The 25,923-nt window shown below is 38.4% G+C and overlaps 2 protein-coding genes and 1 long non-coding RNA gene across 7 annotated transcripts in view; 2 read left to right on the top strand and 1 right to left on the bottom strand.

Annotated features, from left to right (window-relative positions):
* Window positions 1-10,080, top strand: part of gnb1a (guanine nucleotide binding protein (G protein), beta polypeptide 1a) — a 34,367-nt gene extending 24,287 nt beyond the window's left edge. For both annotated transcript variants that reach the window (XM_036578701.1, XM_036578700.1), the window contains exons 5-11: window positions 1,810-1,873; window positions 3,107-3,269; window positions 4,289-4,355; window positions 4,752-4,953; window positions 5,062-5,278; window positions 7,422-7,537; window positions 9,884-10,080. In XM_036578701.1, coding sequence (XP_036434594.1) covers window positions 1,810-1,873; window positions 3,107-3,269; window positions 4,289-4,355; window positions 4,752-4,953; window positions 5,062-5,278; window positions 7,422-7,528 — 820 coding nt within the window. In that variant the 3' untranslated portion in view covers window positions 7,529-7,537; window positions 9,884-10,080. The remainder of the gene's footprint in view (window positions 1-1,809; window positions 1,874-3,106; window positions 3,270-4,288; window positions 4,356-4,751; window positions 4,954-5,061; window positions 5,279-7,421; window positions 7,538-9,883) is intronic.
* Window positions 7,342-9,982, bottom strand: LOC118813391. Its single transcript, XR_005007636.1, has 2 exons — window positions 9,867-9,982; window positions 7,342-7,518 (listed from the first exon to the last, which is right to left on the bottom strand). It is a non-coding gene; the product is annotated as an uncharacterized LOC118813391 (long non-coding RNA).
* Window positions 10,081-13,961: 3,881 nt separating the features above from the next.
* On the top strand, window positions 13,962-24,427 carry LOC118813390 (dihydrodiol dehydrogenase 3-like). Of its 4 annotated transcripts, none has more exons than XM_036578705.1 (7): window positions 13,962-14,240; window positions 15,179-15,324; window positions 18,709-18,809; window positions 20,286-20,366; window positions 21,395-21,542; window positions 21,960-22,133; window positions 23,251-24,427. In XM_036578705.1, exons 2-7 carry the CDS (start codon window positions 15,213-15,215, stop codon window positions 23,649-23,651), a joined length of 1,017 nt encoding a protein of 338 aa, XP_036434598.1. In that variant the 5' UTR covers window positions 13,962-14,240; window positions 15,179-15,212; the 3' UTR covers window positions 23,652-24,427. The 4 variants fall into 4 exon arrangements, with proteins under 4 accessions (XP_036434598.1, XP_036434596.1, XP_036434597.1 ...); XM_036578703.1 differs by lacking the exon at window positions 13,962-14,240 and adding an exon at window positions 14,734-14,990; XM_036578704.1 differs by lacking the exon at window positions 13,962-14,240 and adding an exon at window positions 14,736-14,974.
* The last annotated feature ends 1,496 nt before the right edge of the window (window positions 24,428-25,923 follow it).

The following is a 25,923-nucleotide window of genomic DNA, read 5'->3' as shown; positions in this document are numbered from 1 at the left end:
CCCATTGAAGCTGTGTGCTAGCTATCAACTCACAAATCCACTTCCACAATCCTAAGCGCAAAGACATATAAAAACGTGGTAACACTCTCAAGCTTAAGTCACTCAGGACTTGCCTGAAATGTAGGAAAAATTTTAAAAAGCAGTCTCACTTGGCGTGATGAACACCTTGGAGACAGCTCTGTGACGTAGATGCTGTGAGTGTTGTTTAAAGCAAAGGGTGGGAAAGTGAGGTATAAAAAGAAGAGGAACTGTACTGGGCGTTCTAGCCTAAGATAATGGTGAAAAATATGCACATGTGAGAGAAGCAGCAGAACAACGCAGTCCCTGGTCTCCAGGAGGCTAATTGGGAGGCTGCAGGTGAGGTTAGGCCCCAGAGAAACTCTCTTTGCTTTGTCATGGTGCTGTACTTCCCTAAAGGGATCACACAGGAGCAACGAATCATGTCCTGCATGTTCTGAGGAAACATCATATTTTACCACATGGACTTAAATCTTTGTTGCATCGTTAAAACAGTGAAAAATGCTGAACAGTCATAGGACTTGTTTGTGGGCTTTGCTCTTTTTTTGTATCTGGAGGCACAATGATGAGGCAAAAATAGCTACCTAATTATGAGGGGGACAGTTCTGTGTCGTGGACAAGTAGGTTGTGGCCCCCTGACTAATTGCAGTCCTCAAAACTTTGGTTAGATTTTTTTTTTCTTGACCCTAATTTGTAATGTTAGATGGGTCAAGTAAGACAAGTAGATAATTATAATCGTTATTGTAACAGAAAACCAACCTTAAGTACAGTACAGATGGCCCATATGGTGGGGGGGGGTGGGGTGGTAAATTTTTATTAATTTTTTTTTTTGGTCCAAATTCAGTCAGTCGCCCACAACCTTTAACTTTCAAGTTTTGGGGTTTTGTTCCTGCTTTCATAAACCACACCAGTGTGGTCAATCAGTAGATGTAGCTGAACATGGTTAATCCGCTGGAGGAGAGGACTTTAATTCCACTCCTGCATTATTGGGCTGGGTTCGGACAGCAAGATAATGCTAGTCAATCTCAGCTAAGCATCTTATTCTCGAGCAACAGTGAGTGTAGCCTAGCACCGTTCACTGTTAACTTTCCTTCTTTTGTTTTGTTGGAGATTGGAACACTGTTTCTTGTAAATCAACAAGATAGATCTTATCTTTTAAAAGTAAAATGTGCTGCTGTTTAAGTAGTTCCACTCAGCCCCTCCCTCCTTTTTTATTTTTTATCTTTTATTTTTATTTTTTTAAATAAAATTGGTCTCCCTTATGTAGGTGGTGCAAAAACTGTGTTGTGGCTTTATACTATGCTCATCTTAAAGTTTTCTCTGGCTTTCCTGATAGCATACCACAGTTACCAACCAATTCCTGACCTGTCCCTTGTGCAGAAACATTGTGTGGGTGGTTTTGCATATTCAAAATGACTCTGAGAAGGAAGTTGTATATGACCACGTTGCGTGTCAGTGTAATGTGTGTTTACTGTGAAGGTGGTGTTTGATTACCTAAATATCAGAGTACAGTTCAGCTATGAAGTCTCGGGGGAATGTCACTACCTTTCTATGCAAATCGCAGCATTCACACACACAAAGGGCAGCGGAGGCCCCAAGCATGTAAACAAGTGTTTTCGCAAAAGAATTTCTGAATTGAAAACCATTTGAATGATCACATGAGAATTTTCATTATGTAATCTAACACAATAGGCCCTGTTTTAACCATACTGTCCATGTTTTGTTCAGAATGCCAACACAAAAGGACTAACCTAATATTTACTATTCATCTTTTTGTTTTTGTCTCTGCAGGCTCCTAGTCAGTGCTTCCCAGGATGGTAAACTTATTATTTGGGACAGCTATACCACAAACAAGGTAAACTTGGGTTTTCCAAAGGCCTTGACAGTGTTTTTGCTGGTTACTGGAATGCATGTCTGATCTCACTGTATGTGTGGCTGTAAGAAGAAAATTTGCCTAGGCTTCTAAGCCTTTCCATCATTCTCTCATCAATTTTACCCATCTTTGACTACCACTGTATTGGCCATAAACTACTGCATTGGTTATAAAACCTTGCATTTGGTTGCTCTGCCATTTCGAACTGTTTCTTATTTCAGGGATGTCCTGATCCAATTTCTATCCCCAAATCTGCTCAAAGTATTTAAGTATGGGTGTAATGTTACTGGACTGGACTTGTTTTGGTTATCTTTGGCTTTGAAATGAGCATTTAATTTTGTGTTTAATATTGACCTGATTTTATTATACATGCATTTGACTGATGATTTATTCTAAAACGCTGAAGTAAAATAAATTCTTTTTGGTGCATGTTATCTGTATAAACATTTTTTTGATGCTTTTATTTAAAATTAGTCACAACTAGGGCTAGGTATCGCTAAAACTTTTCAGTATCAATACAGATACCTTGATTTAAATGCAGATTCCTCAATAATACTTTTCTCAATACCTTCCTTTTTTAATTACAAACTAAAAGTGGGTGTGTCTTAAGCCTTAAATAAGTGTGAGCTGCCTGGAAATGGGTGTATTTACTGACTATAATGGATTGTAGACTAATCAAGAAGTACTGATGTTAATGACATGCTTGCAGAATGTAATATAGTCAAAATTATGGATGCTAAGACCAACTACTTGAGTTTTGAAATGTAATGTTGAGTGACCAAATTTTTCTTTACTTTTTGGTAAAATTGAAGTTTTCAGTGAGGCACATAAGAGAAATGATGCCAAACACTCGTCACAGTATGGCATAAGTGCATTTTGCATGTAGTTTTAATGGCTTACAACTGGCAGAGAGTGGCGAAAAATAGACGGGAAGCTTTTTCACATTTTACACACCCTCTATAACTGGGATGTAAATACAGAAGGAATGGAACAGATTAAAGATACACAATCCATTAAAACATTTCTGGATTAGCTCTGAAATCACTGGATAGGATCAGGTGTCCCTATTTAATTTACTTCTCCATGCTGATGAAGCAGGTACCTTTTTTTCTAATGTATCTAAAACTTGTGAACTGGAGCGTTAGCCGCTAGTTACATAAAATAATTTAAGCGTTTGACTGCAGGTTTTCTTATCTGAGTGTTTTCCTCCTGTAGGTGCATGCCATCCCGCTGCGCTCCTCATGGGTGATGACATGTGCATATGCTCCGTCCGGCAACTACGTGGCCTGTGGTGGCCTGGACAACATCTGCTCCATCTACAATCTGAAGACCCGTGAGGGCAACGTTCGCGTCAGCCGTGAGCTGGCTGGCCATACGGGTATGGACCCAGTCTTTCTGTGGAGTTTAGTAAGCTGTATTAAAAACTAGAATTTAGCTTGCTGAAGGTTTGAGATGTTTGAGATCAGGTAGTCGTAGAGTGTGGTGTTGTACAGTTCAGCCTTTTGCTGCTCTTAAAACGTGAACTTGGATTCGATGGGTTAAATCAGGTGTGCTAGAGCAGGTGAAACAGATTGAGGAGCAGATTTCAGTAGATCTGCAGTGTATATTAGCCACCGTAGCTCTGTTGCTTACACTGGTTGCAGTGTCGAATCAATACTGCGCACACCTTCAGAAAATGTCTACAGTTACACAGTCATTTGTAAAGTTTAGCAAAGCTACATCATATTCACAGGTGTGAAAATATAAGCAAAAAAAGGCTTATTCTGTCAGCGCCCAAGCTAAAAATGTTAAAATTAGTCAACGCTGCCCTCTAAACATGTTGGAGCACCAAGTTAGAAGTTGGAGCTTTTTGATGTTTCAATGAATGCTCTCACGTCTTTCTTTAATTTATATTTATTTGCCTCAACTCAGTGCTTCCAGTTCATGTTTTGTTGTAGCGGCATAAGACTGAAATCTAACACTGAAAAATGAAAGCAGTCGCTTCAAATAGTTGTCATTATCTCAAATTATTGCGGTTAGGTGATTATGTAATAATTGTATTGAGGTAAACTGCTCTACAACCTGTGAAGGACCCATCAAATCTTGTAGAACGGGGATTTCCAATCGTGGAAACATACTGAACTACAGTTTCCCTCTTTTCTGTACTCTGTCATTACTCAAATCATGAAGAGCTTTATAATTAGCTGAACAGTTGAGGCGGAGGTAGTCAGGGAAAGTCAGACTGGTTCTGTAGATGACAGTGTGATGGGTCATTTGGCCAGTTGTGGAGAATTTGAATGTTTTCTGTGAAAAAATTTACCAGTAATTGTGAATGTCTCATGATGGATCATTTATTCATTTATTTATCTATCCATCTATCTATCTTCCTGTGCCTGACCTCTTCGTCTCATCTCTCAGGTTATCTGTCCTGCTGTCGTTTTCTGGACGACAACCAGATCGTCACTAGCTCAGGCGACACCACCTGGTGAGTTTTGGGTAGTGTGCCAAGACTGCTGCTTTATCCATTTGCATCAGAGACAGACGCTTGCATACACACAGTGCACTGACTGTGTAGACGTTTGTATGATAATTTTAATTTCTGAGTATCAGAACTGACAATTGAAATACCTCAGAAAAGAAAATGTGTCCATCTCTTTAATAGAGAATAAAAATGCAGTGTGTGCAGTGATTTTGTTTTCAAATTTCAAACTCTTTCTCAAAACACAGGAATGCTGTTGGTCATGTGAAGGCCAGTTTTTTTATGTTGACTAGAGAAAGCTGCGTAACAAATAATAATATTGTGGTTACAGAATGTGGTGACAGCATTGCAGAGTACATCATTTGTTCAGACTTTTTGCTCATGGTTTGCTTTTGTTTGCAGTGCTCTTTGGGACATTGAAACTGGGCAGCAGACGACCACCTTTGCAGGGCACACTGGTGATGTGATGTCGCTGTCCCTGGCTCCAGACACGCGTCTGTTTGTGTCAGGCGCCTGCGATGCCTCTGCCAAGCTATGGGACATCAGAGAAGGCATGTGTAGACAGACCTTTACCGGCCACGAGTCCGACATCAACGCCATCTGCGTACGTATCTCAAAAACACAAGCTAAAAATGTGGAAAGCACACAATGCTGCAATTAGGTCTCCACCTTGTATGTCCTATGTTGTGATTCCTTTTTCCTGTTTGCTCAGTTCTTCCCCAACGGGAATGCGTTCGCCACGGGCTCGGATGACGCCACCTGCAGGCTGTTTGACCTGCGTGCCGACCAGGAGCTGATGGTGTACTCCCATGACAACATCATCTGCGGCATCACCTCCGTGGCCTTCTCCAAGAGCGGCCGCCTGCTGCTTGCTGGCTACGACGACTTCAACTGCAACGTGTGGGACACCCTCAAAGCTGACCGTGCGGGTCAGTACAACTCCCTAGTTTAGATTCCTAATTTGACACAGCTGACTGAGTTAATCAAGACCTTCGGGAGCATCTGAATATTAGAACCAGGTTTGCTGGAACTGAACTCTGCATAGCTAGGCATCCCTGTGCAAGATGAATTTGTAGGAATCAAAAAGAAAGAATTTTTGTACATGAATGTGAAAACCTAATAGACACGAAGTAGAGGACTGAGCAGGGATGAACTGAATATGTGATGGTAATAAGATGTTTACCTCATAAATTCTGATTTATGATTTAGAATTTTGGCCGAGTTCAAGCCACAGTCAATGGTGAAAACATGGAAATGTAACTGTTACTTTTTAGATTGTTGTCTAAATGCCTGGGAAACATACCAGAAATTAGGACACAGTTAGTGCTGCGGTTTCCGTGCTGCCTGATGTCAGAATGTTCTAATTTTCACCTTATTGCCCTCACAGTTTTTATGAGCTTTGACATTCTTTATACTAAGTAAACCAAAAGCTAAAGCCGGAACTGTAAGAATATTTTTAGACCTATGCTTTCTAACTTTCAACTCTTGCTATTTATGCTATTTTTGCATGCTTTAGTATTTTTAGCACTAGTAGGTACAAGAATCTGTTTTGTTGCACTCAACTACTGTGAGAGGCTGTGACAGAAATGGATACCTATTTTATTTTACAGCAGCACCGCAGAGTTAAGAATATACACCCCAACACGTTTACTGCCTGCTGCTTATCATAAAGTAAAAATACTAACTGGTAACAGTAGGGTACTGCAGTTCTGTGCCAAGAATTGAATGTGTGGCCTTTTCTCAGTCTGTGTCCCCAACACTTTTCAAAATGTTACGCCTGTGGCTATGTATAAAAACCAACTTCGGCCTAGCTCAACTGTCTGTTTGTTTGTTTAAGTGACTAGTCAATACTGCTAGAGGGTCATATTGAGAATGTTTGAATTCGTTTGTTGATATTTTTTTTTTTTTTTTTTTTTTTTTTTTTACATTTTTAACTATTTAGAAAATTTATTAGTTCTCCATTATGTAGCACAATACTGTTGGGAGTAAGGAATCATTTTGGTTTTAGTACATGTAATTTGATGCAACTTTTTGAATTGATGGCAAAAGATTCAGTAATGTTGCACACAAGTATTATTCACGGTATTCTTTGTAATTATTAGCTGTGGATGTCCTGTCTCAGAGTTGTGAGTTTCCTCTGAAAAACATGGGTCACATGTCAAACTTGTCCGCACTTCTCTTACCCCACCCAACTAACGCATGAATAGTTCAGTACTAGCCGTGTGCATGTGCATTTGTGATCAGAAGCACAGTGCTACTCCTCCATGCTCATGAATTATGTACACGGTAGAAAGATGTGAAATGGAGGTTATATTCACATAGTATCCTACTGTAAAAACAATGTTCTGGATCAGCACACGCACACCATCAGTCAGCATGAGCGCAGATAACCACTGATGACCAGAAATGAACTTGGATTCCACTTAGGAACCATGCAGCAGTAAAGGTCTGATCTTTACTGCTGCATGGTTTTTGACCTAAGAGTACTCTTGCCTTACGAATGCTTTGTCATTTCCCTGGCTAAAATCTCTGGTACACAAAACCCATCCTGAACATTTTGAACTTACCAGCAGTGCTTAGTCCAGTCATTTGTCATTTAGTGGTGTTTAGTAAAGGATCATAGAAAGATTCATACATACATAGGTTCACGTTGATCACAAACACTTTTCAGTGATTAACAGTGAACTTAAAATAACTTGGTAGATTAAAAAACATTAAAAAGGGGAGAGGGGAGGGAACAGGGAGTATAAGGGAAACAGGTGACCTGCTGCCAACTACATATTTAAATTAGAATCAGGTTTTGCTTAACAGCACATTCCTGTACAAGCTGATTTCCAGACAGTCTCCATTTAAGAATTTATATAGTATTAATAAGTAATTTGGTTTAACAGTTTTAAAAGCAACCTATTCTTTCCATCCTTTTTTTCCCCATCCCTCAAAGCAAGATGACCAAGATGAGATGATGGATAACTTGAGCCAATTATTACTATCGTCAGCATTAAAAAATGAAATTGATTAAACTTTTTTTTTTTTTTAACTTTGATTAATATGTGAGGGTTGTGTGTTTTGCAGGTGTCCTGGCAGGCCATGATAACCGTGTTAGCTGCTTGGGCGTTACTGATGATGGAATGGCAGTGGCAACAGGTTCTTGGGACAGTTTCCTTAAGATCTGGAATTAAAGCCACAAGGTAAACACTTCATTGAATACATACATACAGAATTAAGTGGCCTTCAATATTTAAACCAGATGTTAAAAAAATTTTACTGTGTTTCGTAAGTATTCATTGCGCCTCATCTCAATAAAAGTGCACCCTGTAGAAAACTTCCTACACATACTATAAAAAGGCTACACAAGACCAGCAAGTAACAGAGTAATGATTGAAGAGTAATGAGTTCCCTAATTGTTCCAGTTTGTGTACTCTGCGTACTGTAGTGTACAAAGTCTCCTGCAAACAGTGTACTGAATGATTGTTACTAAATGAGGAAATATAATTATATTTCTGTACAGAAAATTGCTTACAGATTTAAATTGTCCTGTGGACACTTCAGCCCTACTGTGTGCATGACATGGTCAGTTAGATGCATTAAAGTGTGAATTGACACAAAAATAAAAAAAACAATGTAAAGCTAGTTTGTGAATGTGTTACTACCATTTAATTACATCCTGACTTTTAAAAGGAACAGACACCTTTTCAGTCACTGTGTAGGAATGTCAAAACGGAAAGCTAGAACTGTGACGTTCTTCACAGAACACTTAAAATGAAAGGAATGTAAAAGTGCATGCTTGTCTGTGTCATAGATATGACTCCTTGGTGCTGTGATAAGCTAGGCATTGTCTATCCATAAGTTTAAGTTATGTGACTTTTTTTTGCCGTGACTGCGATGCTGACAGTCTAGTTTTGACAGCAGTAGAGCAGTCACCTCAGATGAACGAGAAATTTCCATTCAGTGGATATTACAGCTTTAATCCCCACTGTACTGCTGCAGCCAACAGCACAACAGGCTGCTAGCATGTTTTATATCGCAGATATTCAGCAAAACGGGTTAACAGTAAGGGTGTGCACAGGTACTCGAGGGCCAGTATTCAAATACTGCGGTCACTGTTTGGTTATTCTTTACGTTTCATCATATGAAGGATGAGTCCTCATCAGCATCCAGTGTTGTACCACTTACTTGTAGTTTTAGCTCAAATCTGAAGAAGCAGTCTCTGTCACTAATCCAACACCAAAACTACCAATTTTTTCTCATTTCCTCTTGTTTTAAAACAAAAAAGAGTAAGCCATAGGTTACTTTCATCCTTTTTTTGCCTCCTGCCAGTGGTTAACCAGATGTCTGTTTATTAACTCTTGTGGATATGTGAACATTAAAATTTGTCAGAATGCACACCCTAGTTAACAGCTTTTAACTGATTTCAAAAACTACAACTTTGTCTACAACTAATGACTTGGCTGGTGACAGAAATCAGTCTGGCCAGCGTAGATCGTCAATATGGCGGGCAGCTCTCATATGACGTCAGATGAAACTCATGGATAATAGCATAATGCACTTGAATGGAAACAGGAATGGATCAAATGTATAGTCTGTACAGCAGCGATGATCACTTACTGTTTAAAAAAATTCGTCCAGCTATTTTGATCTTTTTTTTTTAATCTCTGTTGACGATGCAGAAATGATCAGTTCTTTGTGTTGAGGAAAAAATGCAATAAAGAAGTGATTATTTTACCCAAAACTGCTAACATTGCTAATGAAGCTAAAGGCTCAGTGCAGTGAAATAAATTGTGGCTTTTGCTTGTAGGTAGGTGTTGTTAATTGATAAATTAATTACCCAGCTCTGGTAATCTGTTTCTGGGTCTTGAAAATGCTTGATAATTCCACTTTTCTTCATAACGCCTTCCTTACTTACATACCACTCCCACATCCTCTTGTCTGAATCCATGATTCATGGAAACACCCCAGTGATGCTCTAATACTCCCATCTTTTTGTAGAGTCTGGTGCCGACACTAGGACAACCATATATACCCCTGCTGCCATCTGCTGGTGTAAAGTTATAACACTAACCTGTGAAAGTACTGGTATCGTGTAACTAGGCCAAAAACAGTTAACACCAAAAAAAGAAAGTATAATGCAGTTATGAAATGATATTTCGCAACTACGCCAAATTGATCATGTTGCAAAAATTTTACATGTGCCAGAACTTGTTCAATTCAGCAAATATACAACTAATAAATAATATATTTTATAATAATATCAATATGAATTCCTTTTAATTATCTGGAACCTGTGGTCTAGACCAGTGTTTCCAAACCTGGTCTACAGGCCCCCCAGACAGCCAATGGTTTTTCTTCATCCCTTGTTAAGTTGAAGCAAAAATATTGACTGTCTGGGGGACCCTGGGAAGCACTAGTCTATAATATTTCAGTCACTTCATACTCTTTTCTGTAACCAGGCTGGTTTTATATTGTTTGAACACATTGAACATTTTGAAGCTATTTTGAGACCTTTAATGATCATCTTACATTTACTTTCCTTTCAGATGGCATCCGGACTCCAAAGTTGACTGGAAGACCATTCCAACATCGAAATGTTCAATTTTATTGCATATCCAATCTTCTCAAACACAACAGAACTGACCCCATTATCTGAAGAAACAACAAAAGGGCAAAAGTTAATCTCCTTCCCATAAAAAAGAGCACAATTGTTTCACTCAGCCAGATCACAAGGAAATCAGTGGGTTCATCTTGATGTGGTGGGGGGGAGGGGGTCAAAAGTAATTGTGCATTCCTTCCGGGACCATTTTCTGACGTTGCGTTGAACGAATATCCAAAAACCCGCTCATCACATTGCGATTGTCATTTAGGCTAATGTTATCTATCTCTAACTTAAAAGGAGGCGATTTTTTTCCTAAAGGAGCTAGCTCTCGAAGGCTTTTTTTGGGCAATTCATCCCAAGAATTACATTCAGCCGTTCGGCGGTTAGTGTTTCGAAACGAGGAATGGAAGCTGTCTTTTATCGCCTAGTCTTTAAATATTTTAGAATCAAGTTTATAGATGGAAGGTAAAACAATGTTGAGAGTAATCACTCATTATAATCCAGCTTTATCATGTCAAAAAAGAGGAAACAAAGTGAACGGTTTGAGCTTGACCAGAGGTCCACTAGCCGCAACCAGGCCTGTATATTTAGTCTAATGAGTTTCTTTTTTTTTTTGTTTGTTTTTCTTTTTTCTTTTTGTTTGTTTTTGTCTAGTCACAAATCTTTGTTTGCACAGGAATAAAACATTGAATATATATAGAATAATGTTGAAAAATGTCAACTAACCAAGCACATGCTGTTAACGATGATGAATGCTCATTTTTAAAAATGAATTGAAAAGTCCATTTTAATCATGCTTTTCTTTCCCCGGTTGGCTGATCTAGAGTAATGAAAGGAAATGAAGATTATCCCATCGTTTATTGTTATTTTTGTTTTATTTCTCTTCTCCATGTTCCTTTTTTGTGTTCTATTAGAACTTGGTGTGGAGGGTGTTGACCGGAGGGTGGGTTCGGGGTTGGGGGTCACGGGTTCAGGGGGACTCGATTTTCATTTTTACCCGGTTTCAACAGAGGTGCCCGTTCCGTGCTTGGAAAACCAGTTACTACTCTGTGAATGACATGTTGTAAAAATCAATGTTTGAAAATAATGATATTGAAAAAAAAACTTTTTAAGTTAAAAATTAAAAAAAAAATCTTATTTTGGTTGTCTGCCATGGGTGGGTTAACTCTTAGAATCGCATGCTGTAGAATTGCTTAAAAAGAGGTGCATATGGAACTAAGTCCTTCGATGTTTTTCTTTAAGAAAATAACCTGTTAAATAGATCATCACAATATTTATATTCTTTTTTTTCTTTCTTTTTTTTGCTACTCTGTGCATACATAATTCAATTAAACTTGCAAAGCTATGCACTCGAGAAGCAAACACATTGATCGACCCGTTCTGTCCATACCCTGGAGTTTCAAAAACACTGACCCTCACACAGACACAGACACACACAAACACACACAGGAACACGGCACACACTCTCTCTCAAATAACTAGAACAAAATTTTCATTCTTTCTGTAGCAAAACGAAAATTCCAGATACAAAGAAAAAGAATGCTAGAGACATTTTGTAACAAACAGGTTTTTTCTGTCCTTTAATAAAAAAAGAAAAAAAAACTTGCAGCATTTGAATGGCAGAATTTTTCTGTTGTTCCCTTTCTGCGTGTAACGAGAGGCGCTCTTTCCTTAGCGGTAGTGGCATTTCTTCCATTCTGTTATTCCTCTGCGACATTCTGTACAAAAAAAAAGTGCTGTCGTTGTGCGTTAGGCCTGGAGTTGGCAACAAAATAAAGAAAAAAAACACAAAAAGAGTAAAGATTAAATCAATTCCCTTTCTTTTCCCTCGCTCTCTCTTTCTCTCTGTCTCTCTCTCTTCATACAAATAACTGTAGAGCTCTGCACACCCCCACTGTATCCTTATCCATCTTTTGTATTTAATTTTAAATTCAGTGTACAACAGAAAGCTGGATGCAAGATAGAAAACTATATTAAAATGTACTGTTATTTAAGATGTAATAAAGCAGTTTGAGATGACCTGTCCGTGTTGTTGCAGTTCATCCGTTCAACGTAGATGAAATTCATCTTGCCGCCTGCATACTGTTCACATGCTGACACATTAGGTTAAAGCTGCACATTGTTGAATGACTTCAAAACTTTCAGAACATCAGCTGCAAGGCATGTACTTGCAGCAACTTGCTGTTAAAGGAACGTATCCCTACTGTGATTTAGCCAGTGTGGCCAAAAATAAAGCTTGTTGTTTTTGTTCCACAATGCAAGCAAGCTGGCATTCAATTGCATTCATTGTTAGCAAGGCCTTTGTGAGCCATCTCTCCAGGAAAACCTGCTTGCCATCAACAACCAAGGCCAGTTAGACAACTGACAGTCAGTTGTGATTATTTCTCACGTCGATCATGTCTCTGATCTTAGATCTTGAAGGGGCACTCCGGCCTAATGGTGTATCTTGAAGGTAGACAGAATTTTGGGGGGATTCTTGAGGATGGGCCTTTTTTCCCTCGCTACTTCGCTAATGCAGAAGGAAGCCAGATAGCTAATATTACTGTAATATAATGTCTGTATTTATTAGCCTTTACATTTCTGTATCTGAGGGGATTCCCGATGGTTGAGTATTTGCACAATGCATGCTGGGTATTGCAGTGACAGAACAGTGATGAAAAAAGGATACAAAATGATTAATTCTTTTAAAGAAAGATGCAATGTTGTGACACACAACATATTAAATGCTAGTTCAGGGCTGGAATGCCCATTCAGTTTTAAACCTAAACAACAGTTAGGCCACATTTTGTGATGGTCATTTAAGCAAACCATCACATGCCAAGAGTCACATGCCATGACTAAACATGTACCCATATTTAAAGCAGAAAAACAAATCTGAGTATTCTGAGACTGATAAGGAAGGTCTAGCTAATATCCAAAATGTCCTTTGGCAATTCTCAAAACTTATTTAAACACAATTGATCAGTACAAAATGGTCATTAAGTATGAATTATTGCAGCAGGCTGACATCTTGATGTCTTTAGAGTCTGTAAACATTGTGCTGTAGGACACTTTTGTTATTAATTGAACAGTAGAGGTTTTTTATATGATGGCTGCTGTTGTAGTTTGCGAGAGTCCACTGTCCACATGACAGTCTCTAGTCCTGAGGGTCTTTTCTGTATTTGCGCTTAAAGGTGAATTCTTCTGATTTTTTTGCATAATTCAGTCACTGAGATGTAAACAAAGTGTTTTGATCTGAAATGGTCCACTGTTTAAAACCTGACTCCGATTTCTTTACATTGGTGCTGATAGGAAGACGGGATCTTGATATGTGCAATACAAATAGCCATTTCTTTATTTACAATCAAAGAATTACCAGCTACCCTACATATGTTTCATATGTAATGTTGATAATGGTGAAATTGTGCTGAGTCTAAAACAAGACTTATTTCGGGACTATGCATGTAGCTCCCTGCCATGAGCATTAAAAAGTACACTTTAGGTCAAAACCTTATCACAAATGTATCATAAAGCAATCGTAAAGTCTCAGGCTTTAGGCAGCATGCTCGTAACCATTTCAATTAACAGCTGTGGGGTAGCTTTTACAGGCCATTAAACGCTTCGGACATCTGGTTCCTATCACCGCCACTGTGAACGGAGCATTTCGCACCACAACACTGACTGTTTACGGCTAAATCACTTTAGTATGCGTAAATTTTGAAAAATGGCTAGAATTCACCTTTAACGTTAACAAACTGAACCCAGCTCACTGTCTCAGTTTTCTAGTTCAACGTTAGTTGTGACAACACAAAACTACAACATGTACCTGTTTAATACTGTTCGGGTTGGAAGAAGAGCAGATGGGCCTGAAGCGCTGTTCTGTACCCTTACACAGCGCAATGATTGGTTGGTGAAAAACGCAGGGACTTTGATCAGCCAATGAAAACACGAGCTCCGTTGACGTAATAAGCGGACCACACCATTGGCCACAGATAGTTACAGGAAAATCGAGAGGATGAAATGACTCCAGGGTTACAAATCATATGGCGTAGTGTTGGTTACCTGTAACTCTACCGTTTTCTGCTGTTAGCTCTAACACTGCTTTTAACTAAAATTTGTCCAGAATCAAATAGATTTAGTGTTAGGATTGAGGTGGCCAAAATATAGGCTATGACGGTCAGACATTTTGCAGGAAAATGGTACATCTTGCTTACTTTTTCGGATCTGTGGCATTACGTGCTTACGCAAAGTGTTTAATAACGCGGTTATCAAACGACATCAGTAGCACGAGCAGGTAGACGTTAACGAAGGTAAATAATACCGTAAGTACGTAAATACGTTATTATTATTATTATTTTGTTTCTAGAATCAGGCCTGATTTAGCTAAGATTTTAAGATTGTGTAGTGTTAGCTGAGAACAGCGTAAACAGCACTGCTGTGTTTTGCACTCCAAGAGTTACTGAAGTTATTCGACTCGCATTCATTCATCATATCTGGTCACCATGTCTTTTTCTCAGGTTAGTCATTTGAACCTCTCGAGCCGCTAGAAAAATGTCTCTGGTGCCCATGTACCTGTTTAATACTGTTCGGGTTGGAAGAAGAGCAGATGGGCCTGAAGCGCTGTTCTGTACCCTTACACAGCGCAATGATTGGTTGGTGAAAAACGCAGGGACTTTGATCAGCCAATGAAAACACGAGCTCCGTTGACGTAATAAGCGGACCACACCATTGGCCACAGATAGTTACAGGAAAATCGAGAGGATGAAATGACTCCAGGGTTACAAATCATATGGCGTAGTGTTGGTTACCTGTAACTCTACCGTTTTCTGCTGTTAGCTCTAACACTGCTTTTAACTAAAATTTGTCCAGAATCAAATAGATTTAGTGTTAGGATTGAGGTGGCCAAAATATAGGCTATGACGGTCAGACATTTTGCAGGAAAATGGTACATCTTGCTTACTTTTTCGGATCTGTGGCATTACGTGCTTACGCAAAGTGTTTAATAACGCGGTTATCAAACGACATCAGTAGCACGAGCAGGTAGACGTTAACGAAGGTAAATAATACCGTAAGTACGTAAATACGTTATTATTATTATTTTGTTTCTAGAATCAGGCCTGATTTAGCTAAGATTTTAAGATTGTGTAGTGTTAGCTGAGAACAGCGTAAACAGCACTGCTGTGTTTTGCACTCCAAGAGTTACTGAAGTTATTCGACTCGCATTCATTCATCATATCTGGTCACCATGTCTTTTTCTCAGGTTAGTCATTTGAACCTCTCGAGCCGCTAGAAAAATGTCTCTGGTGCCCAAAGTCCGTCTGACTGGGGGTTTGGAGGTGTGTCGGGTTTTAAATGGCATGTGGCAAGTGTCCGGAGCTCACGGTGCAGTGGACCCGGTCAAAGCAGGTAAGCTATAACCTAGTTTCGCCAGTCACCTCAGTACAGACATGCACCCTGCCAGCGGAGTTGGGCTTCATCAAGTCTGCATTGTGTTCTCGATATGGCACTATATGAATTTCAAATATATGACATATATTGGAATTTATAGATTTCCCTTGTATCCAACTTCTGTTCATCACATATGGGCCTATATGTGACATCTTTGCCAACACATTTGAAATGGCCGTTTTTGAAATATGGGACATATTTTAGTTAGACATCAACATATACAAACATATGTGTAAAACATATTTAACGATATATGATAGAAAACATTATTCATGTATAGATGGCATATATTGCTAATGTATGGTAGTTTCATGTTATGCAATAACATCATTGAATATTAAATAACTGAAAATATTGTTCCCTGACACTTTAAATAATGTAAAAATTTAAAGCAAACAAATGACATTCTAACAACTGTAACTGTACTGGAATGTATTCCACCATGTATATATATGTATGATCCATATATTGTGTATATATAATATATGCCCAGCCTTTTATGATACTTGTCCATATATAGCCGTATATCAGATTTTTGTATGGGCAGAACAGCAGATTACACTTTAAATAGAGGTATATAAGACTGAAGTAGGGGTAAAGAGGTATCAGTGCAAAAATAAAACATCTTAAGTAATGATTTCACTAATTGATTCAACTGCTATAGGGCAAAGAGATTTTATTACCCACATGAGGAAACTTACCACAATTTACAAAAATAAATGAGCCATGAATGGTAATAATGACAGTGATTTTAAGTACAGTTGTATTCTGTTGAAATCCCCTGATTATCATCAGTTTTCTCATTACAGTTTAATTTCACCCTCTCCATTTCCTCTCAAAAAGGATTCTTTTTCAAAGCTCTACATGAGCTGCAACCAAATCACAGCTGTGATGTTATTTGTGGTGACTTACTCCCTCTGTTCTATTGCTTTAATTGTGTCCCAGAAACAACTATTTCTGGACACAGATTTCCCAAAAGAGCTTTTTAAAAATAGTGACGTTTAGACACTTTTAACAGACTTTCTGTTATTGGTCTACACTATAGACTCTGAACTCTGATCAGCCATAACATTAAAACCACCTCCTTGTTTCTACGCTCATTGTCCATTTTATCAGCTCTGCTTACCAAAAAGCAGCACTTTGTAGTTCTACAATTACAGACTGTAGTCCATCTGTTTCTCTGCATACTTTGTTAGCCTCCTTTTACCCTGTTCTTCAGTGGTCAGGACCCCCATGGACCCTCACAGAGCAGGTACTATTTAGGTGGTGAATCATTCTCAGCACTGCAGTAACACTGATGTAGTGGTGGTGTGTTAGTGTGTGTTGTGCTGGTACGAGTGGATCAGACACAGCAGAGCTGCTGCAGCTTTTAAACACTGTGTCCACTCACTGTCCAATCTATTAGACACTCCTACCTTGTTGGTCCACCTTGCAGATGTAAAGTGAGAGACAGTAGCTCATCTGTTCTGCACAGTCATCCTCTAGTCCTTCATCAGTGGTCACAGGATGCTGTTGCCTGGATATTTTTGGTTGGTGGACTATTCTCAGTCCAGCAGTGACACTGAGGTGTTTAAAAACTCCAGCAGCACTGCTGTGTCTGATCCACTCGTACCAGCGCAACACGCGCTAACACACCACCACTACATCAGTGTCACTGCAGTGCAGAGAATGATTCACCACCCAAATAATACCTGCTCTGTAGAGGTCCTGCCCATTGAAGAACAGGGTGAAATGGAGCTAATAAAGTATGCAGAGAAACAGATGGACTACAGTCTGTCATTGTAGAACTACGAAGTGGTAAGTGGAGCTGATAAAATGGACAGTGGGTGTAGAAACAAGGAGGAGATAGTTTTAATGTTACGGCTGATCGGTGTATAAATTCATATGTATAGTCTATGGTCTACACTTTATATCCTCAGTAACTGGACTACATCCTGCCTTCATCAGAGTAGGCTGGTCAGCTTAGCACATAACTAACAAGCTAAAAAGCTCCTCAAATAGAGACAAGCTGTAATTTTTGGTCTTGAGTGACAGGAGTGACTGTAAAACTTCAACATATAAATGTAAGATTATGTTACCTGAAGCCAGTTACACATTCCAAACATCTGTGTTTGAGCCAGAGTTTGGAATAACTGACATAAATGTGAACATTAACTGCTCCCTCCCTTAGGAGCTAGCAGAAATTAGCATTATGCTAGCGATGCTAGTCACATTAAAAGGCTATTTAAAAGGAGAATTGCAAGGTTTTTGCATGAAACACTGCTATTTAATGACATGCACTGCTAGCACATGTTCATGATTTTATGACTTCTAAAGGAAAAACGTCAGTTTTGGGAGGCACAATACAAAAGAAAAAAAGGAGGTAAAACCAAATTGCCCTACACAGTGATGGAACTTCTATCAGCATAGGAAATGAAGTTTGTTAGGTGCTATTCTTCTCTTTTTGGGATCCTTTTCATCTAAAATAAAATGCTAAAGCTTAAAAGTGAGAGGTGTGTGCAACAGAAAAGCAGTCCAGCAGCTTTTTCCCAGTCCAGAAAATTAGGAATGCCACTATAGATTATATTACAAATCACATAATCTACATATTATTTTGACAAGTAGTCTCATAATCAGAATGAAAACAGTTTACCTAAATGATAACAGACTATGCACAGCCTTTGGAAAACTCTAAAATCTATTACTGGAAAAAGATAAAGAAGGCTGGTTTTAAAATGGCTTAATAAGAAAAATATAAAAATACCATATGGCTGAAAATCCATATAAATGGGGTGTCCATCCGACTCTGAGTCTTTCTATAAGAGAGAACAGTTCATCAAACCTCCTCCTGGAGATCTACTTTCCTGCAGAGTTTAGGTCCAACCTGCATCTGACATGCTCCCCTCCTCTTACCTGATGCTATTGCATCTGATCCAACCAATCAAGGACTTCTGAAGAGGTTAATTAGCTGGAGTAGGTGTGGCAGATCATAGGTAGAACTAGATTAAACAGGAAAGTAGATCTCCAGGACCAGGGTTGGTGACCACTGATTTAGAATATGCACTTTGCCATGTAAACATTGTTGAATCATTCGTTTATTTGTTGATTGATTTTTAAATCATCATTTGAAAATCAGGGAAAAGTACACATCCATCAACGTTTTGAGTGATTGGCTACTACCCACCTCTGCTTTGAAAAGAAGGGTTATTAGCTGTAAAATTGTTGGGGATAAAGTTGTAATGATGTCAATTAAGATGATACATCGTGTCTTTTATGTTTTCAGTGCTTGGTTTCTCATGACGTTTTAAGTATCGTTATGGAGTTGAATGTGTGGAATTGAATTCAGTGTCACATCTTTCTTAGTGCAGGCAATGGACTTGTATATGAGTTCTGGACTGACATCATTTGACATGGCAGACATTTATGGGCCGGCAGAAGAGATATATGGAAACTTTTACAGCCAGGTAAGCAGTGTACCGTGTTTCTTCTTTAAATCTTGTCTTAAATTAAGCTTAATTTGACTCCAGTTGGAACCTGTAATGAGTAAGAACACTGAGGGAAAGGGAGTGAAGGAAGACTAGGACAGAAGGGAACCAAAACACAATTAGGAGGGAACCAATATCAGACTACCTATGATTGTGAGCCATTAACAAGCGGTGCTGGAAAGCCAGCCAGTCAAATTTCTTAGAGTGGCATGGACATAGAAATAAATGCTTTAGGTATTTCCCCACATTATATGCTTACCCTCTGCCCCCCACCTCTTTTTACCACCCAAAGTTTCTTATATATTTTGACTACTTATAAGAACCTGATGCAATAATCTACAATTCTACATTTTATTTTCAACAAACTAACTAAGCAGAGGTTTAAATATTTCAAACAATGGACTAAAATGTATTATTAGATGTTTTATTAAATGTTTTAAGAATTCTGTGAACAAGAAGTTGTTAAATGATAAAGAAACTGATAATTACAGTGTTATTTATCAGTTTACATACAGTTTACATATTCAGTCATTTTAAAATATTTCATTCACGTCTTTCTAGTGTCGAACTAAATATTTGACGACTGTGAATCTGTACAACTCTGACATATTAGAATTATTTTATATACTTGTCTGCAACAAGATAATGACACAATAATTGACACTGTTAATGTACCACGTCTAAATTACCTGGTGTGGCCAAAATAACTCTCTAGTGTGTTAAGCATATTCCAGTCTGGTGTCACGGTTGCTACCATGTCTGCTTTCTCTCATATTGTGAATGGTATTTCTTTGGAAAATAGAAATCATTGTGCAACCCATTTCATTAACTTACCAAACATGGCTGGCTCCACACAGATGATCATTCCCTGCTGCTAAACAGACTATCATCAGTTGGTTTTAATACCTCTGCATGTAAATGGTTCCATAAACATTTATTTGACTTATCTTAATGTGCCAAAGTTACATCTGCAAGTAACCAAAAATGTCCCACAAGGGTCTATTCTAGGGCCTGTGTTATTTTCTGTTTACATAAATGATATTGCCTTAATGTTAAGTGATTGTAATGTTCATCCACAGTTATTTTTTAGCATTATATTAATTTGTTATCACTAGCAAATCAGCAGATATACAGAAATGATTGATAGATCAGCTATGAGTCATTGCTTGGTCTCTCCCATCAGCCATTGGTGTTTTGGGATTCACTAGTGAACAGACCGCTCGAGGGTTTTTTCACGCTTTTTTAGGCTGATGTGTTTTGACAGGCTAATAGAATCGATTGGTGAGTTCCTCACTTCCCACAGAGAGTAGCCCTCACTTCTGCCTTTACCAGTCTCAATGTTTATTGTGTTGGGTTGATATTAGACAAATTGTATTGATCTGCCTTTTACAAAATGAATGTCGAACTGCTCACATATTGCTTGTAGTTTAGATGCATATTGACTTTCTTCTTTAGCTTAAATCCAGAGAAGGTGGAACCCCATCAGTGCAGGGTCTTACAAAATGGGTGCCACGACCAGGACCGATGAACAGAAAGGTAAGAGACTTCTTTAAAATATCTGAAAAGGTCAAATAGGCCAATTTATATCTGGTACATTGTAGTAATTTTTACTTGCAATTTATCAGTTGATGCTCCACCAGTTGTAACTGAGGTCTGCACAGTATATTGTTTGTTGATAATCGGGCCTCATTCACCAACCGTTCTTATGAAGAAATTTGTTCTTAAAACTCACTTATGGGTTATATTTTCATGAATCTGACAGAGACCTTTTTTCTTAGGACCTTTCTTAAGAACAAATTTAGAAAAACTTGACTATATAATATTATATAGAAATATAATAAATATTTAAACAAAGACTCACAACAAATCTCAATATTTCTTTAGACGATAATCAATTCTTCAAGGCATTCCTGGAATTTTGACAAATATAACTAACTATGGACAAAATAATGCAGGCTGGCATTGAACTCAAATGAATGGTTTCATATATCTCATATATAGGCATATTCCAATTGTAGTGTTTAGATTATATATGCTGGGTGGGATTGATAAAATTCAGTATCATAATATTTTCAAAATATATGGTGTTTGAGAATAGTTTCTATTAAAAATTGAAGTTAAACTTATGTTTATTGGATACTGATTCGTTATGCTTCTGGATTGTTTTCTTCTCTTAAACTGACACCAACATTACATAGAACATGCTTTCAAAAGCAAGCAACAAATGAGGTATATTTTATTTAACTGTTAGGTCCTGGATACCATGTGTAAAGTACCAAAAATAGAATTTTAAAAACAAACTGCTTGGCAACAGAGATGCTACTGTTTTATGAAATGGACTATCAATACCACAGCATGACACCAACACCAGTATAGACAATATATATATACCAAAAAGATCACAATAAGATTGTCCAGGTTGTGCAGCTCTAGACTGATATTTCTGATTGCACACCACTGAGTGCAGGTTTTCATATTTAAACATTTTCATTTTACCTACCTTGATACCTAACTTTACCTAACTGATACGAGAGTCGGATATGTCCATGTGTTTGTGTAAACAGGTAGTGGAAAATGCTGTTGAGCGGTCACTCAGGAGAATGCAGGTAGACACACTGGACTGTCTTCAGTTCCACTATTGGGACTACAATGATAAACGATATCTGGAGGCTCTGGGTCATCTGTCCGACATGCAGCGGGAGGGCACCATACGTATGTGTCCCACACAAACAAACAAACCTTACGCTTGTGACAATAAACAAAATAAATAGTAATTATTTTAACATGACAAACATGTTATTATACATCTGATTTGCTGGAAAGCCTTCTACTAGTGTTGTTATGCTACTGTTCAGAAGTTCATGTCATATTAATAATTGCTGCTTAAGATATTGTTATTATTTTTTTTTTATTTCGTTTAATATTCCAAGTTTTGGGAACATCAAATGACATAGGTCAGGCGTTATTGACACTTCCTCTCATGGTTCTTATTGTTTAATGGCCTTTTCCATCTGAAACCACCTGTTTGATAGAGATCATGTTTTTTTCTTTTTTGTTCATGTACAGTTAATTTTGATTTGTGATTTGTGATTTGTGTCGATGGTGTGGATCGATGTGGACTGTATGCAGGAGAGCTGTCCTTGACTAATTTTGACACCCAGCACTTGGAGGAGATTGTGGACAAAGGGATCCGTATATCCAGCAACCAAGTGCAGTACTCGCTGATTGACCGTCGGCCTGCAGCACGTATGGAAGAGTTTTGTCTAAAGCATGACATCAAACTACTCACCTACGGCACCCTGGGTAAGTCGCAGTGAAGCAGGGTGAAGGGTCTGTAAGGCACACTGGTGAACTGATGAACTTAAAGGGGACTCATTTTTCAATCTTTTTGTATAATTCAGTTGTCCAGAGTGGTTTGACGTGAAATATGCTATTCTAGAGAAACGCACCTAGTCAGAATTGTACACAGCAGTGGTGATTGGAACCGGACATCTGAAGCTCAAAGCTACCTCACATAAAGCCGTTAATGCTTATGAAAACGTTGCCTGGTGACTAAGAATTTGTTTCACGGTAGTTTTGGTCTACAACCTATTTTTTAATATATTCATGGCAGAAAGGTACCTGAAGGGTTTTGTAAGGCAAAACAGTCCAAAAAACAGATTCAGATTTCAGATTTGCCACTATTTTACCACTATCACTATCACATATAAAAACTCATACGGCGTGTAGATTCACTGGTCATTTTGGATAGTAAATAAAATAGGTAGATTTGCATTGCAGACCTCACACCTCCTGGTTTCCATCACCACCACTGTATAGAAATCAGTCAGTAAGTTTCTCTACAATTAACCATTTTACATCAAACTTTACATCTCATTAACTAAATTATGCAGAAATGAATTGCTGAAGCCTTTATGGCTGTGCTGGGATGCTAACTCTGAGTTTATATTTGGCTAATTTTATCAGTTCCACATATGTGGGTGTCACTTAGCCGTTGGCCAGAAGAGGGCACAATAACACAACATACAAAAGGTTTAGAATAAACACTTCATCTATTATTTATAAGTAAATGTGTGGCTTTAATTGTCAGCACCCCTGAACATCGGAGAGAATACCATTCTCATTTACATGCAAAAATCATTCTTTCATATTTATGTCAGTTCTTTCCCACTGATTTTAATGAGATGCCAAAAGCATTGGGTTGGCACCTGCTTCACAAAATAGATACTTAAGATTTCTCTGGTTAACCTGTTTTACACTCACTGCAGTTTTATAGTGTGACCTTCTTTCAAAATGCAAGTACGGTTTGGTATCAGCCATAACAAGGTGTATTTATTATAAAGCCCAGAATGCATAATGGCATATACCTAATAGTCCTATCTGACATAATCTCTCTTACTCTTTCTCTCTCACCCACCAGGTGGTGGTCTCCTCTCAGAGCGCTATCTGACCAGTGCTGAGCCTAAGGGTAAAGCTGAGCTCTACACAGCATCTCTGAGCAAGTACAAGAACATGGTGGACACCTGGGGCGGATGGAATCTTTTCCAGGAGCTCCTCAATGTTTTGTCCTCTATAGCCAAGCACCACAGCTGCTCCATTGCTAGTGTGGCCACACGCTACATCCTGGACCAGCCGGCGGTGGGCGGGGTCATTGTGGGCTGCAGGTTGGGTGTGCCAGGGGCAGAGCATATCCATGACACCTTACAGAGCTTTAGGGTCGAGCTCAGCCCACAGGACTTGAGCGAGATTGAAGGAGTTCTGAAGCGATCCAGGGATTTGATGAGCCTCATAGGGGACTGTGGAGCTGAGTATAGGGGCTAAACTGCTCAGCACATATTTATCACTGCCTGGCCTTTTGATTGAGAGCCACTACAATATAACACAGATACCACCTTCACACATACAGCCATGTGGAAAGGTTTGGGTGCCCCTAGTCAAATAACTTGTTTTTAAACACATCTTCTACAGAGAACACACTTGTGCACAGTTTTATGCACAGCTACTGTTTATTTGCTGAACATTTAACATATTGGGGGGAAAAACATAAAATGTGGCCTGTGCAAAAGTTATGGAACATTTTAGATTTTCCATGGTAAACTCAGCAAATAAAGAAAAATTTTGCACACAATTTGCAGGAAAATGCCATTTTATAAGTTGTATTTGACTAATTTTGTCAGTTGCACATTTGTGTGCTACTGGTCTGTTTGCTAGTGCGCTCTTGTAAATGAAGTTAATCACTTATAATAAGATCCTGCAATATTTTAAAGCTTTTTCTCCATAGGATGTGATACTTTCATTTTAGAAAATCAACAGTAATTTGACTAGAGGCGTTCAAAGTTTTGCACACAATTGTATGGCTAGACCAATCGGTTTCTTACAGAGGCCATGACAACAAAGTTATTCATATTTTCTGATTCAGAAGCTTGGTTGTCTGTAGAGGTGTAAATCTGTGACCTTGATTCTCTAGGAAGATGATTCATTTGCTACTACTTTGGTATTATTTTGATTATGATTGATAATTATTTTTTTAAATACACTGAATAAAGAATAAGACTGTTTACTGTATAATGTGAACAATAAAAATAGTTTTCATAAAACAATTTTATATCATCATTTTTTACATCTGAAAATTAGTCTTATTATAGTCAGTTATAATTGATTATAACATTTTAAAATATATGCTGTTGAATTATCAGACTAAAAAAACTATGCTGACTTTATTCATAGGTGTGCATCGGTTTCACATGAATAAAATGTATTACACCAACTCGATTCTTGCCAAAAACAAGTAAATGTTTGGATGTGTACATATGAATCAAGTTAGCGTTCTTTTTTTTATTGCACCTTTAGATGCACTGATGCATTTATACACCACTACTTTATTATTTTAGAAATGATGTTAGAAAAAATGTTAAAAAATCTTTGAGAAAGACTGATATTTTGCATTAACTGGACATTTTTGTCTTTACCCCAAATCCTCTGAATGAACTAGCACCTTGTCATAAATGTAGACCTGTTAGCTGACGGGACTTTGGGCTGCAGTTTAAAGACTCATCAGCAAAAGCTAAGGAAACCTCTGAGGCCCAAAAATTAATGTGTTAACACAGGTAAAAACATTTTAGTGTGACACTCTGAGGTTCTCTGAATGGAAGAATTAAATGCTAGGAACTGTGTGGATGAAAGTGAGGGAGGGAATAGAAGTCTGAGGTCTTCTATGTGATTAATTGCACACTGTGTGCACAAAATACCTCTATATTTCACTCACATATACATTATGTGAGTGAAGACAGTCTATGTAAGTGAATAAAAAAATGACTATGCTTCACATCCTGTACTTAATAAGGATGGTGATGGCCACGGATGCAGCAGGATAGAGAGGGAGCGTAGAGTCTGCGGCTGGCTGGATGGATTTTGCTAGAGCTGGAGGGTATGTATGTGTGTATGTTCCAGAGAGAGAGAGAGAGTGAGAGAGAGAGACAGAGAAACAGAGACAGAGAAAGCGAGCATCAGGGTTAATGCCAGTGCCGGGTTGCGTGCCTGAAACAGAACCGACGGTGCTCTTGCACACTTGATGTGAAGTGGACTGGACAGTCGGGTAACCATGGCAATGTGCTTCTGCATCTGCTATTTCCCTCTGGAAGGGCATTCAGGGTCAGAGAAGAGCGCGGGGTAGAGCATTACTAGCCTTTTTTAATCTTAACCAAGACAGTCTTTTAAAGCCCCTGTCAACATGGTTTTAAATGTCCGTTTTTGAAGATATGCCACAGAGAAAGCATATATATATATATATATATATATATATATATATATATATGTGTGTGTGTGTGTGTGTGTGTGTGTGTGTGTGTGTGTGTGTAAATTAATACAATTTAATAGTAGGTAAATGCTACAAAAATTCAAGGTGCTGCCGGCTCAGAACTGTGTGGGCGTGTCAGAAGGCAAAATGATCGACAGTGGCGTCTCCCAGGCAACGTAAGCAACTCTGCTCTCCGCCAGTCAGTGTGGTTCAGCACCACACGTTAGATCCCCCTACAGAAAACAGACCAGAGAACCTGTAGAGAGGAGAATTAAAACTCTGTGATGTTATCCGGGT

This window comes from Colossoma macropomum, unplaced genomic scaffold (assembly GCF_904425465.1).
Source record: "Colossoma macropomum unplaced genomic scaffold, Colossoma_macropomum, whole genome shotgun sequence".
In the NCBI taxonomy this organism is placed as follows: domain Eukaryota; kingdom Metazoa; phylum Chordata; class Actinopteri; order Characiformes; family Serrasalmidae; genus Colossoma; species Colossoma macropomum.
Note: the sequence above shows the minus strand (reverse complement) of the source record. Positions and strands in the feature narration are given on the sequence as shown.

Excerpts from the sequence above, each read along its gene's own strand:
- LOC118813390 (XM_036578705.1), top strand. The coding sequence starts at position 15,213 with ATGTCTCTGGTGCCCAAAGTCCGTCTGACTGGGGGTTTGGAGGTGTGT. Across the intron at positions 18,810-20,285 it reads ATGGAAACTTTTACAGCCAG|CTTAAATCCAGAGAAGGTGG; the intron begins GTAAGCAGTGTA and ends TTTCTTCTTTAG. Across the intron at positions 22,134-23,250 it reads ACTCACCTACGGCACCCTGG|GTGGTGGTCTCCTCTCAGAG; the intron begins GTAAGTCGCAGT and ends CTCACCCACCAG.